Here is a 14,390-nt window from a genome sequence, read left to right on the forward strand (position 1 = left end):
AGAAATAAGATGTGGAGGAGGTATTTTGTAAGAAATAAACTGAAACCAGATGAATCACCGGGCGTGGGGAATGAACGAGAAGAATGAGTCAAGGCAGATGCTAGACATTGGGTCTGGGTGACTGGGGGATGTGGATGCTTTTAACTGAAACACAGAGGCTTGGAGTACGTTAGTGTTCGTTTATTCTGGAATACTTTCAGAGTTCTGCACACACTGCAAGAAAACTGGAGACACCCCAGGACATTGCAGGCCAGAGCTGTAGACACTGCTCAGAATAAACGTTCTACTTGCCTAAATGAGAAGCTCAGGAATCATCACGGATTGCTCCCTCTTCTTCGCCTGCATCCTCTCTAGTGTGCCATCGAGCTCCAAACCTTCCACCTCCACAAACCTCTCAGATACCCTCCCTTTTCTCTGTGCTCACACAGGCCCGATTTGTGCCATCTTATTTCCCTGGTTCTGTACAATTTACCTCCTCTATCCTCACCTGGAGTTTCACTTTCAAACAAACCTATTTTCAAGGCACAAATTGTATCATAGAGTAAAAGAAGCTGAAAAGAAGCAAACTATCATTTATGGAACTAACGTCAGTCATTCGTGTAGCTATTCGTTGAACATACACTATTTTATTTAAAGTTTTAAATCCTCATAAGCTTTAAGGAGGGTTTCACTGGCCTCATTTAAAGAGGAAGAGGGATGCCTGGGTGGCTCAATCCGTAAAGCGTCCAACCCTTGGTTTCGGCTCAAGTCATGATCTCACACTTCGTGATTTCAGGCCCTGTGTCAGGCTCTGTGCTAGCAGCACGGAGCCTTCTTGGGATTCTTTCTCTCTCTCTCCCTCTCTCTCTCTGCCCTTCCCCTGATCGTGTACTCTCTCTCTCTCTCTCTTCCTCTCTCTCTCTCTCTCTCTCTCAAAATAAATAAATAAACATTAAAAAACTAAAGAGGAAGAACCTGAGGCTCAGAAAGGTTCAGTAAATTGCTTAAAGGCACAAACCGAATAAAAAAAAGAAGCTGGGATTCAACCAGCTTTAATTTACCTGAATTCTGACAGTGGTTCTCAAATCACCTACATTAAAAATAAAAAATAAAAAAGCCCAGCTTATTCTAACCTACAAGGCCATTCAGGACATTCACCCGGTGTTTTTGTATTTCCCACTCTTGTCACTGACACTGGACAATTGGTGCCACTCCAGGATGCCACCTCCTCTCATGTGCATGCTGTGCCCAGGCCTACAACTGACTAATAGCTCCATAAATGCCTCTTTTATGAAGCATTTTATATTGCTTCTATGCACTGTGCTTTTTGCCCATCATTCCTTATGCCATCGTTTAGACCTCTCTACTTTACAAAACTTTCTTTTTTAAAAAGTGTTTATTTCTTTATTTTGAGAGAAAGAACATGCATGTGTGTGCACATGTGCAAGCGAGGGTTGGAGGGCAGAGAGAGCTAGAGAAAAAATCCCAAGCATCAAGACTCGGGACTTGATCCCACGAACCACAAGATCATGACCTGAGCCGAAATCAAGAGCTGGATGCTTAACTGACTGAGCCACCCAGATGCCCCACAGACCTTTCAAGTTTATGTATCACCTCCCTTTTCTAACTATCCCTAATCCCAAAAGAGATCTCTCGAGTATACACACTGATGTCATTACATTTAACCCTCTATAAAACCCTCTGTGTCAATCTTGTTCCACCCAATTGTGATCTCTTTAAGTACATGGGCTCTAAATTTCTCATGTACTTATCCCCAGCACCAAGCACAGTGCCTGCATTATAACAAGGGTTCAGTAAATGTTTATGCTATGAAGGAAAAGAGGAAGGGAATATTTGATGGAATAACTTATTACTGTCTGACCCCTGAACCAGACTGTAACTCCCACAGGAAATAGATCGTGTTTATCTGAGCCTCCTTGCACCCCCAGTTCTTAGCACAGGACTTCACACCTGTAGACACACTCAGAAGTGGTTGTGCATGAAGGAACAATGTTTTTTAGTTACTACAGTTAAAGCATTATTTTCACATGACCTTTTCATAAGTTCATTGTCTAGGTGTATGGGGATGTCTGAAGGGCCACTGTGGAACACTCTGAATATGTGCAGTAGGTGGGTTTTGAACCCAAGGGGATCCACAGTCCAACTCGTTCATCACATGCTTCTCAGATGAGGAAGTGACTAGGGTTCTAGATTTGGTCTTGCAAGGTGACAATATAGTCACTGGAAGTAAAGGGAAGTTGGCAACAGCCACAGGAAGATAAAGCAGGAAGATTGATAAGATGCCAGTGAAGATTCTCTGGACTCATGAGGCTGAAATGCAGTTACATGTGACACTAGTGTTTTGAAATTTTGATGTTTGGTTATTTCTTTTCATAGGATTTATGTAAGGTGTTGGTCTGGTTTTATTTTGTTTTAAATGTTTCAATCTGTTTCAAACTGTGGTGAGTGAAAGCAAGGAAAAGGCTCTGGACCAAGTCTGGGCCCCAGTTTTCCTGAGGCTATAGGATATCTCTGAGAGACAGACTGGGGTGGGCCTGAGTCTCCCAGATACCTGGGGAACCAGAGGAGGTGACATCAGGAAGAGAAGTAGCACAGAGTGTGGGGCAGAGATGAGGTCATACTCACCACTCTAACCACAGGAGGTTCTACAGAAAAGAACTGCTTAAAATGCCTGGCACACAAAATTGTTAGCTGGAAAGGTTCATACAAGTTTTTGCTTACTGGTTCTAAACTAGGGAAAGGAGCTGAAGAAGAGAAGTTAAGCGCGAGAAGCAATTTAAATGTAATCAAAATGGAAATAAAGTGTTTTTTTTTTTCTATTATAATGCGTCAATGCCAAAATATGTTTTGATTTATAGTCTACACATTTTCCCTCTGGGTTAAATGTTATACACTCATACTTATAATGGATTAGTTATTTCTAAAGCCAGACTAAAATGTATTTTCCAACAACCAAAACCTATAGTCATATTCCAAGGAGATTTTATAATAGGAGTAGAGATGGCATGCTTATTTCATTAGAAATCACTACATAGTCTCTTTACTACTTGACAAAATCTGGCTTGAGATGGTACTGTTTTGGAAACCACCCATGGACTTCTAGTTACTGAAGGGAACCAATTCATCTCTCAGACAAGGTTTACCTGTTACCAAGTGCTGTGACATGGCAGTTCAAGGAGAAGACTGTGCTGGGACCCTGGGGGCACTTTGGGATGCTCTAGATACTCCGGGATGAAAAGTGGCCTGAGGAAATTTTAAAATATCCAAGCAATCCAATCTTAAAAAGTACCCAAGGAGGACTGAGCATTTTAGCCCCATTCCATTTTATATGAAAATATTTTGTTCACCTTTAGGTGTAGAATTTATATATTTTTCATCTCCAAATTTGACTTTAGGCAGGACAAATGAGGGAGGAGGAAGAAATGAATGACTTCAAATGCACATATTATAATTTGACCTACCACATTTAGACAAACCCGGTGATTCACACTGGTATTGTCGTAGATGATTATAGAAGTTCATTAAAAATGCAATGAAATCCAAATACAGTTCTACTTACCAGAAATACTGCTATAGATATTCCAACCAGAAAGCCTGCTATCACATCGGACCAATGATTTCGATATTCTGCTACTCTGTTGAGTCCAGTAAGAAAGGCCAAACACATTAAGCCCAAACATAAAACGGGCTTAGCAAGTCTTGTTCCTTTGGCTTTGATTGTGTTGGTGATGTACATCTGAAACATTAAATGAAAAACATAACTGATTAATCATGAAGGTCTTTTTTTGATATACATCTGATATATGTGTATGTACACATATATATTTACAGACATATCTAGGCCTACATGGTCCAAATAATTAACTACAGTTTATGAATTTTTTGAAGGAAGTTTCACAGAAATAAAACTTAAGAATGGCGATTATTTGGGGTGCTTGGGTGGCTCAGTTGGTTAAGCATCTGACTTCGGCTTAGGTCATACCTCGCAGTTCATGAGTTCAAGCCCCGTGCTGGGCTCTGTGCTGACAGCTCAGAGACTGGAGCCTGCTTCAGATTCTCCCTATTTCTCTCTCTCTGCCCCTCCCCTACTCATACTCTGTCTCTCTTTCTCTCTTAAAAAAAAAAAAAAAAAAAAAAAGGAATGGCCGGGGGCACCTGGGTGGCTCAGTTGGTTAAGTATCTGATTTCGGCTCAGGTCATGATCTCATGGTCCGTGAGTTCAAGACCCATGTCGGACTCTGTGCTGTCAGTTCAGAGCCTGGAGCCTGCATCGGATTCTGTGTCTCCCTCTCTCTCTCTGCCCCTCCCCCACTCACACTCTGTTTCTCTGTCTCTCAAGAAATAAATAAATGTTAAAAATATTTTTAAAAAAAGGAATGGTGATTATTTCATTTTACTTACCTGATATTTACTAATGGTCAATTCTTATGTAATATTAATCATCTAGAAACACTCAACACTCATATTCCAAGTGATTTTTTTAAATTTTCAATGTACCTATTAAACTATTAATATTTAATGATTAATGTAACCATTGTTTTATCTGAATTTACATCTTAGATCACTACTGTTAGAAGGGACAAACTGATGAACAAGTGTTTTTAATGCTTACATTTTTGTATGCTGTATTGGGATGATGCATAATTGATAATTCAGAACTTGTGAATGTAGCTATAAAAAATAAAATAAGGTTGATTTTCACTAAATGTCTAGACAGTACGTTGAAGAAGGAATTTGAGGCTCAGTGCAGGGCCAGTGTTTGCTCTTATGTTGTTATTAGAAATTGTGGAATTACTTTGTTTTAATTAAATTTTATCAGCCAGAATTAGGACAAGAAAGAAACTTAATTACAACCGGGGAAATGTCTCCTTAAAACAAACAAAACAATTAATAGATACCTGTGTTTTTGGTGTCTTCACATATGCTAATGAAGAGCGTATAGTGCCAATTGACTGCACTAAATGAAATGTCCTCAAGTTGCAAAAGTCACCACACTCAAGAATAATTTTGTCTTTCTTTCATTCTTATTTATTGTATAGCTCAATTGCTGATAATTTAAACCTTGTGTTACTACATAAGCAAAGCTAATGACTGCAAGGGAAGTGTGTCAGTTGATACATCAAGTTATTAGTAAAGTAATTATAAAGGAGGTAGCTTTTACAGTACAATACATTGTTATGTTGTTGATGTCAGTGGGTATCTAACACTGATGATATACTCAGAAAAAATACTTAGACATGCATTTAATCACTTGCCTATTGTTCTGTGTTGAATAAAAAAAATACACTTGCCTAAGAGATTAAACCAAACATCAGTGCTTAAGTTTTTACTTCACAGCAGCCATTTCAGAATGCTATGAAATCCAGTAATTATCTCCCCCCCACCGACCCCGCCTTTTTTTTTTCTGGGCAAAGTTTGCAGCCCTGTTAGCTGCCAGAAGAGGCTGCATGAATACTTAAACAGCCCATGTGATACAAGGCTTCTATCTATCAAGTTCTAGCCCTTTGAAGTCGCTCTCAGGTCCCAATATTCTGGGGGGGGGGGGGGGGCAGAGGAGGGTGGGAAGCTGAATTGTTCATCTTGGCCTTGCAACCTTAGGTCTGTATATTCTAAGCCTGTGCTTGGAAGAGCTGAATAATTTCAGTTACGAAAGATAAGTATACATGAGACGGAAACAAGAAGAGACAAGAAACAGAAAATGATACTCTGCCATCCCGAGAGAAGGTATTAAAGAGTTCTGCCCACACAAATAACAAGGCAGGGATATCACACTACTTCAGGTTTCCAGTGATGCATCTAATGGAATAATTCCTTATTTGACTAGTGCACACAAACAGGGAGTGAAATTTGGGCTGCTCGTGAGATTTTCTTTAACATAGCTATACGGCTGATTAATTATTTCTTACTTTTGCATTTCTTCACATTTGTCAGAACTCTAAACATACCCTATCCTTACTAAGACAAAATAAGGTGGAATGACAATTGATCAGTACTAATATTGCTAATAATCATTGTAGCTTTGATTTAATGAGTGATCCCTGTTCAAGGCAATGTTCTAAGTATTTTACATTAATTATCTTATTAAATTCTTGAAATAGCAATATAAGTCAGATCTCATCATTTCCTTCATGTTATAGACGAAAAAATTGAATCAAGATAAAGCTTATAATGAAGAAAACACAATCTGACTATTGGGGTGGCACTGTTGAGAACAGAGAATGTAAATGAGAAATAAGGCACCTCTTAGTCTCTCTGTCTTCTTTCTTTACTGATTTCTTGCATGGAGGAAATGGCCAATGGACATAAGCTGAGTATGAGTGAATGCAACAGAGGTGAAGTCAAAGATAGGAGAAAGGAGGTTGCTTTCGTATCATAAGGTGAGGCTACATCTATACTCTGCTATTAGGGAGAAATAAGAAGTAATGTAGGGGTGCCTGGGTGGCTCAGTTGGTTAAGCGTCTGACTCTTGGGCTCAGGTCATGATCTCACAGTCTGTGGGATAGAGCCCCACATCAGGCTCCATGGCGACAGAGCAGAACCTGCTTGGGATTCTCTGTCCCTCTCTCTCTCTCTCTGCCCCCTCCCCCACTCATGCTCTCTTTCTTCCTCAAAATAAATAAATAAACATTAAAAAAAAAAGTAATGTAACTATGGTCTGTATGGAAAATCTACAGAATCTGTACAGTTTGGGAAAGCATTTGTCTTCCCCTTCATCCTCAAAGGCCATCTCAGATACTTGTCCAAGTTGTGTACACTTATAGTAATCTATAAGCTTGGGTGATGCCTCTCTGAAGTCTCTTTTGAGTGTTTGCTCTAATTGCTCTAATGACTCAGCATTGGTTATAGGAAGTCCAAAGATATAGTCTAGACACTATGCAAACTCACGAAAAAGCTTCTTTATGAGGAATAGCCTGGGAATTTGGCTCTTCCTCCACAGATTCCCACTTAATGTCCAGACTCAGAACGGAAAAATATTGAATTTTAAAGGTTATGGGAAAAGGTGACATTTGTTCAAACACATTCAACTTTAAGGTGGATTACAGCATTGCTTTATAATACATAGATTTTTCTGGCACATAATCAGCATGGATGTCACAAAAGAAAAATTAGAGAGTTTTCACTTCTACTCAACAACTCTTTGGTACTTTATGAATGTAAGTGCCTTTTACCCAGTCTAATTGTGTTATTCTTACAGAAAGTCTATTATTCCTAATTTGCAGAAGAGGAAATTATGGCATAAGAATCTATTAAGCAAGTTGGATACAGTACAGAAATTGATTATTTGTGCTCTCTTGGTCTTTAATTCACTTATGAAACCATCTAGGTTAACCAGATGTCAACATGTAGCTAAAATAAAACACAAACAGAAGACTATGATTTGAGCAAGATGAAATCCACTCAGTCCTTAAGGGTCAGTGGATGCTCACTACCTTACAGGTGTCCCCATTATCTAAACATTATTAGCAGTCCTTGTTCGTCCATTCCATGAGTATTTATTAGCAAAAAGATGCAGAAGCCAAAGCTGATCATTTGCTCTCTGCTAACAGCCTGATATATATTCTTCTACACCTTTCTCTTTGCCTATACAAATAGATACAATAAGTTACACACACATATAGAGGGGTTGTGCTTGTTTGCTTTTGCTAAAATGTAATCATAATGCCCATGTTATTCAGTAATGTGAATTGACTCACTTCAGATAATAAACATCCATCTGTTGGGTAAGTTGAGAAAGTACCATATAATATTAAAATGACTATTATAGGGGCACCTGGGTGGCTCAGTGGGTTGAGTGTCCGACTTTTAATTTTGGCTCAGGTCTCATGGATCTCACGGTTTGTAAGATTGAGTCCTGCATTGGGCTGTGCACTGACAGCATGGAGCCTGCTTGGGATTCTCTCTCTCTCTCTCTCTCTCTCTCTCTCTCTCTCTCTCTCTCTCAAAATAAATAAATAAATAAATTTTTAAAAATGATACTATTATATAAGTAAATAAAAACAGACAAACATTTGTGTTTGTTAAGCACCTACTTCCTATACACCTGAAACTGTTACTTCAAGAGGAGACATCCATGGTGAGATCCAGAAGGATGAGTATGAGAGTTCCCAGTAAAGGGGAAGTGGCGGGGGTTGGGTGGGGGTGGGGGGAGGTGTCCTAGACCCAGGGGACAGCAGTGATACCCCTGCTATGTGCTCTCCAAGAATCTTGTCTGTCCTTTCTCAGAACACTTACCACCATGTATGGTGTTTATTCATTTTAGTTGTTTCCTTCACTAGAGTGAAGATACAGAAGTGAAATCTGGGTTCTGCACTATAAACACTGTGATAAGTTAGCACTTTGCCTGACACACAGTGAGCACTCAATAAAGCCTTACTGGACTTTCTGAATAAAAGAATGAATAAAACGAAAGTGCAAATGTGCAGGGGAAGGAGAATAGGGTATTTCAATCATAGCATTTTTTACTATCTGAAATCATGTTATCCATTTCTATGTATATACGTTTATCTGTTCCCTCCATTAGAATATTCCACTAGGATGGAACCTACATCCATTCACCATTCTGCCTGATATGTATAGATCACCTTCTACATAGTAGGTATTCAAAATTATTGTATGAATGAATGCATGAATGGCATGCTTGGGGAAAAGTGAATTTCTGAACTCTTATATAGTCTGAAAGTACGTATCACTAGCTGAAATTGTCTGGTGCATGTATTTGTTTACTTGCTATTGTCTTTCTCCTTCTTGTCTATTTCATACTGCTTGGAGCCATACCTGGTGCAGGGAGGCACCTATGATAAGAGAAATATAGCTCCCTGAAGGTTCCCACACACTAATCCTATGAAACAGAGGAAGGGAGCCATAAGCTAAGGCATTCCGATAAACCCTAGAAGCTGGAAAAATCAAAGAATGAATTCCCCCCTAGAGCCTCCTGAAGGGGTGCAGTTGGGCTGAACCCTTGATTTTATCCCAGTGAGACTCATGTTGGATTTCAGAACAGCAGAACTCTAAGATGATAAATTTGGGTTAATTCACTAAGTTTGTGGTAATCTGTCATGATGTCAAAAGAAAACTACTACTTTCAATCAATATCTGCTCAGTGTGTGAATCAAAAAATGTACTGGGATTTGTAAAACTGATCCTGAGGAGGAGAGAACTGTGGCCTAGTGAGTAACTCATCTGTTTTGCAACCAATAGGACGCGGTTTAATTACTATCTCTGCCACTTACGTAGATAAGCCTTGTTTAAGCCTTGGTCTCCTTATGTACGAAAGGTAAATGCTAGTGAAAGTATCACCACACAGTACTGAAAGGAGTAAATGACATCATATAGGTAAAGTTCTTAGCACAGAGCTTGGCCCACAGTGAGTGCCTAGTAACTGTAGGGGTGAAGTCAGGGCGAGGCTGAAGAACACAGGAAGCCCAGGACCTATCGTGCTGTGTGACAGTGAAGGCAGTGCCTGGTGAATGGGCATAATTGGGTTTTTGGTGTCACCGTGATCAAGCATATGGAGAACTTGGTTTCTTCTCTTGTTTCTATGCTTCTTGCACTTTTTCCATATGCCATTTTGCCATTTTTCCCTCTCTTCTAAGTTTTCTGTCTAAAGAGAACCATCATTTCTTTGCAGGTAGTTGCCACCTACTTTATCCTTTGCCTCTTCTTTCTCAGACTAAATGGCCTCAATTCCACCCATCAGTATGGAAATAACTCTGTGGCCAGACCCCTCAGCAACATGACATTCTTTCTAGTACTTTTCAACATTTATTTATTTTTGGGACAGAGAGAGACAGAGCATGAACGGCGGAGGGGCAGAGAGAGAGGGAGACACAGAATCGGAAACAGGCTCCAGGCTCTGAGCCATCAGCCCAGAGCCCGATGCGGGGCTCGAACTCACGGACCGCGAGATCGTGACCTGGCTGAAGTCGGACGCTTAACCGACTGCGCCACCCAGGCGCCCCTCTAGTGCTTTTGACATAATCTAGTCCTCCTCCCAAAATGCAGAGTCCAAAATTAAGTCCCCAGTGCATATCCACTCTGATCAGCCTGGAGTGCAACTGTAACTTTTCTGGATTGCATCCTATGGTCTTACTCGTAGATCTATATTTCACAATTAGGTTAGGACTGGATTATCTTCAAACTGATTTCCAGGTTTTGACTATTTTGATTAGTACAATCTAAAAAAGGAATTGGTTTTTTTGCTTTTCTTTTTTAACAACAATATACCACTACTGGTCAGAGTGTTTGTGATTTACTAAATTGTTTGCGATTCTATCTTACGGACTGATGCCCTAGCAAGTTCCCCTCATTTTGGACTCCTGGGATTACTCAAAAAATCAAACTTCTTAACTGTTTGCAAAATTAAAGTCTGCCCTGTCAAGACAGTTTGAACTTTTAGGATGCCATCTATCATATTAGTGCTTTCTCTGAGCTTCTCGTTAGCTCCATACAGATCATCGCTAACAAGACAGCATCAAAGGTGGAACTTCATGGCACTCCACCAGAGATTTAGTAGCAAATGTGTACAGGGACATTGAACACCATCTTTTAGGTTCATTTATTAAGCCAGCTGTGCAATGTCCTGAAAGTCTTATTGTTGCATCCATACTTATCTACATTCATAGATTTGCCAAGCAGCAATGTGAAGCTGCCTGACAGGGTATATAACAGAATGGTGATGGGAGGTAATGTGATAATGGAAAGGCCATAGACTTTGCAGCAGACAGATTTGTGTTCACATAATTCAGACCTTTCAGGGCTGCGATACGGGACTGCAATGAACAGTAGTATATTGAAGCCATAAATTTTATATACAACAATCTAGATTGTATAAAGCATACAGCTACCTTATTTTCCATCACTGACCTAAACTTCATCATGAGCATCCATCCAAGACTGAATAGGAATGAAATAGGGGAGGGAGGAATGTTTAATAAACCCTCAGTTGTTCTCAGCTTCTCACTCTTCCCTTTCCAGCAAAATGGCACTCCAGCTGCAGGACTGTGTGGCCCAAGTGGGGAGGCAATCTCAGAGCAGCCACAGGGCTGTCCCACAGAGTGGCCTCTTCATCTTTGCTGGTTCCCACTGCCCTATGCATCTCCTACTTGGTCTCCACAGTTTGCTCTAATGACAACTATTGCTAATGTCCTTGTGAGCCCATACTGACTTGTTCCATCTAGGCTCACATGCTATAAAAATCCTCTGTATCTCCAGCACATCTGCTTTCTAGCCCCAGGTGGGTTATCTGTCCTCCCCAGCTATGTTACACGGTACTCTGGTTTCCATCATGCCTATCTTTTCTGCTGCCTGCACTATCTGCTCTAGAGATGCATTGAGAATGAATTCTTCCAGTTTTAAGCCAGAAATGAGGTATAAGCCCAACTATTTTTTTTTCTTCAACTTTTCTGGAGTTTCTATTATCTGTTATCTATTAACTGTAATCTGTTATCTATTATCTATTCAATTTCCTTCTCAGGCTTTCTAACCTAAGGGCACTCACCCAAATGATCACCTCTGCCATTCTGTCCTTTCTCTCCTCCAGTCTTCCCACTTCCTAGGCCCAGAAATGCACCTTCTCCTCACCTAGGTTGACGATAACATCTCTTACATTATATCCTATGTTCTCTCTATTACTGTCTTATAATACTCAGATCTTCAAATTTTGCTTTTGGTATGTAAAGGTATCTTTGGAATTTAGAAATTCCTTTTCTCTTTTGACAAAGAGAGATTTGATTATTAAAACCAAACAGTGTCTTCCTTTTTGATCGATACTGTCTCATCTCTTTCCCACCTTCCCCCAGATTTACTGAGGTATAATTTGTAAATAAAAATGTATATACTTAGTGTATACAACTTGATGTTTTGATATATGTATGCATTGTTAAGTAATCATCACAATCAAGCTAACTAATATATCCATTATATCATACAGTTACCATTTTGTATGTATGTGTGCGGTGGGAACATTTAAGATCTACCTGCCCTCTTAATAAATTTTAACTATACAATACAGTATTGTGAACTATAGTCACATTGCTGAACCTTAAATCTCTGTGTGATACATATAGTACATATACAATGGAATACTATTCTGCCTGGAAAAAAAAAAGGAAAAGGACATCCTACCATTTGTGACAACATGGATGAACCTGAAGGACATGACGCTAAGTGAAATAAGCCAGGCACAGAAAGACAAATACTGCATGATCTCTCTATGCGGAATCGAAAATAGTCAAACCCACAGAGCAGTGAATAGACTGGTAGTATCCTGGAACTGGGGAAATGGGAGATGGGGAGATGTTGGCCCTTGTCTTATGGTCCTTCCTTCTCAAAGGCACTGAAGAATAGATGAGAAATCCTAGAGCCATATTGTTCAATATGGTAGCCACTAGCTACTATAGCAATTGAGCACTTGAAATGTGGCTAGTGGAACCAAGGGATTGAATTTTTATTTTTAATTAACTTTAGCTAATTTAAATTTCAAAACCGGCACTTTATTTGATTAGAAAAATTTTTTTAATTTAAAAAAATTATGAATTTCTAATTTTAAATTAGAAAAATTCCAATTTTTTTTTTTTATTTTTAGAGAAAAAGAGTGCAAGTGGGGGACAGGGCTGAGGAAGAGAGAGAATCTTAAACAGGACTCCAATCCAACTCAGGGCTCAATCCCATGACTTTGGGATCATGACCTAAGCCAAAATCAAAAGTCGGATGCTTAACCTACTAAGCCACCCAGGCACACCTCTGAAAAATTCCAAATTAAAAAATTTGGAGCAAGCTGGGTATGTGCATCTAGTTTTTACACTGTAAATTTTATGAAATCTAAATTACAGATAAAATATTTCAGATGAAAATTTAGTGTCTGAATAGAGATGTCCTGCAAGTGTCAAGTATACACTGGATTTCGAAAACTTTGCCAAAAAAGGAAAGCAAAATATCTCATTAATAATTTTTATGTTAATGTTGAAATGGTAGTAAATATGGATACACTCAGTTATACAAAATACATTATAAAATTAATCTCACCTTTTTAAAAACTTCTTAAATGTGATTACTAAAACATTAAAAATCCTATATGTGATTCCCTTTGTGTTTGTACTGGATAATCTGTATAATCTTGGATAATGCTGACCTGAATAAGAGTGTCATGATTTAAGGGAAATGAAAAATATATCAGTTAATTATAAATAAAAAAAAAGATTGTATGCTTTTCAGCATTTATTTCTACTTTGTTATTTCTATTATTACATTGGTTGGGCTTGGGCACTGAACCTAAAACCATTTTTTAGGGCACCTGTGCTTTATCAAACAATAGTTATTTATATTTTTGTATCTGTATTTATCTTGTGTATCTATTAATATATTACAGCTTAAGCAGCATAATGTAGTAAAGTGATATTTGGGAATTATTTTGAATTTCAGAGTCTAGAATTAGAATTTCAGGTTCTAATTATCTTAACAGCTACTTTGTAATGTTTGACCTCATCAAGTTATTCATTTGTTTTGTATTTTACAGATACCCTTTAGGTACTTGAAAGATTCCATAGGAGGAAAAGCTCAACTTTATGAGTTTAATATTCTAGATTAAAATGTCAATCTACCTTTGATTATTTCTGTGACTTTAGACAGATACTTAAGTTCCCTGAGTCTTATTTTTATATCCTTTGTAAAATGAAAATGACAATAACAGTTTGTAGGATTTAGCACAGAAACTGCACAAAGAATATAAGTTTTGGCACCATGAAGATTTTTGTTTATTTTGTGGCTCGAATATACCTAAAGGATTAAAAAGATATTACTTAGATTAAAACTATATATTTGCTGGGAGAAATAACAAATTCAATTACCTCCCATATGGGCATGGGGGTAAAGGTCCTCAAACATATTGTCATTGAAAAATGAAGGGCAGTCACCCATTTCCTTACAATATACTTAGTGGGTACCTAACAAAAGATTACATAATCACGAACACAGAATTGATCATGTAGTTGATGCCCTTGAATGGGCAACAGTAGGGAGTTACAAATGTGGTGTAAGTAACAACACCCTCAGTGTTCAGGACCAGCTGGTACGTGCAGTTAAGATCAGAATATGCTCAGTGACTCAGCTGCCCCCAGCACAATGGCCAATTGATGGTTTGGTTGTAAATAGCAGCCCCTTCATCACTGACACATTTACCTTATCCCTGAAGTGCAGCCGTGGCTGATTTTACATGGAGACCATTTCTGTGATCCCCTGATAAATATATCATATGCGTGGCACTTCATCTATCAGCTAGAAAAATAAAAAACACTTTTACTTGACATTTTCTGTGTCATCTATAAAATTAAGAACTGTACATATTCACCATTTAACATTTGTTTTCCATGGACCAGATTAAAAGTAAGATGATA

At 38.7% G+C, this 14,390-nt stretch overlaps 1 protein-coding gene across 3 annotated transcripts in view; it reads right to left on the bottom strand.

The window, feature by feature from the left end:
- PLPPR5 (phospholipid phosphatase related 5) overlaps positions 1-14,390 on the bottom strand; it is a 120,227-nt gene that overhangs the window by 36,821 nt on the left and 69,016 nt on the right. For all 3 annotated transcript variants that reach the window (XM_045478390.1, XM_045478388.1, XM_045478389.1), the window contains one exon: positions 3,560-3,736. In XM_045478390.1, coding sequence (XP_045334346.1) covers positions 3,560-3,736 — 177 coding nt within the window. The remainder of the gene's footprint in view (positions 1-3,559; positions 3,737-14,390) is intronic.

Source organism: Leopardus geoffroyi, chromosome C1 (assembly GCF_018350155.1).
Source record: "Leopardus geoffroyi isolate Oge1 chromosome C1, O.geoffroyi_Oge1_pat1.0, whole genome shotgun sequence".
In the NCBI taxonomy this organism is placed as follows: Eukaryota; Metazoa; Chordata; class Mammalia; order Carnivora; family Felidae; genus Leopardus; species Leopardus geoffroyi.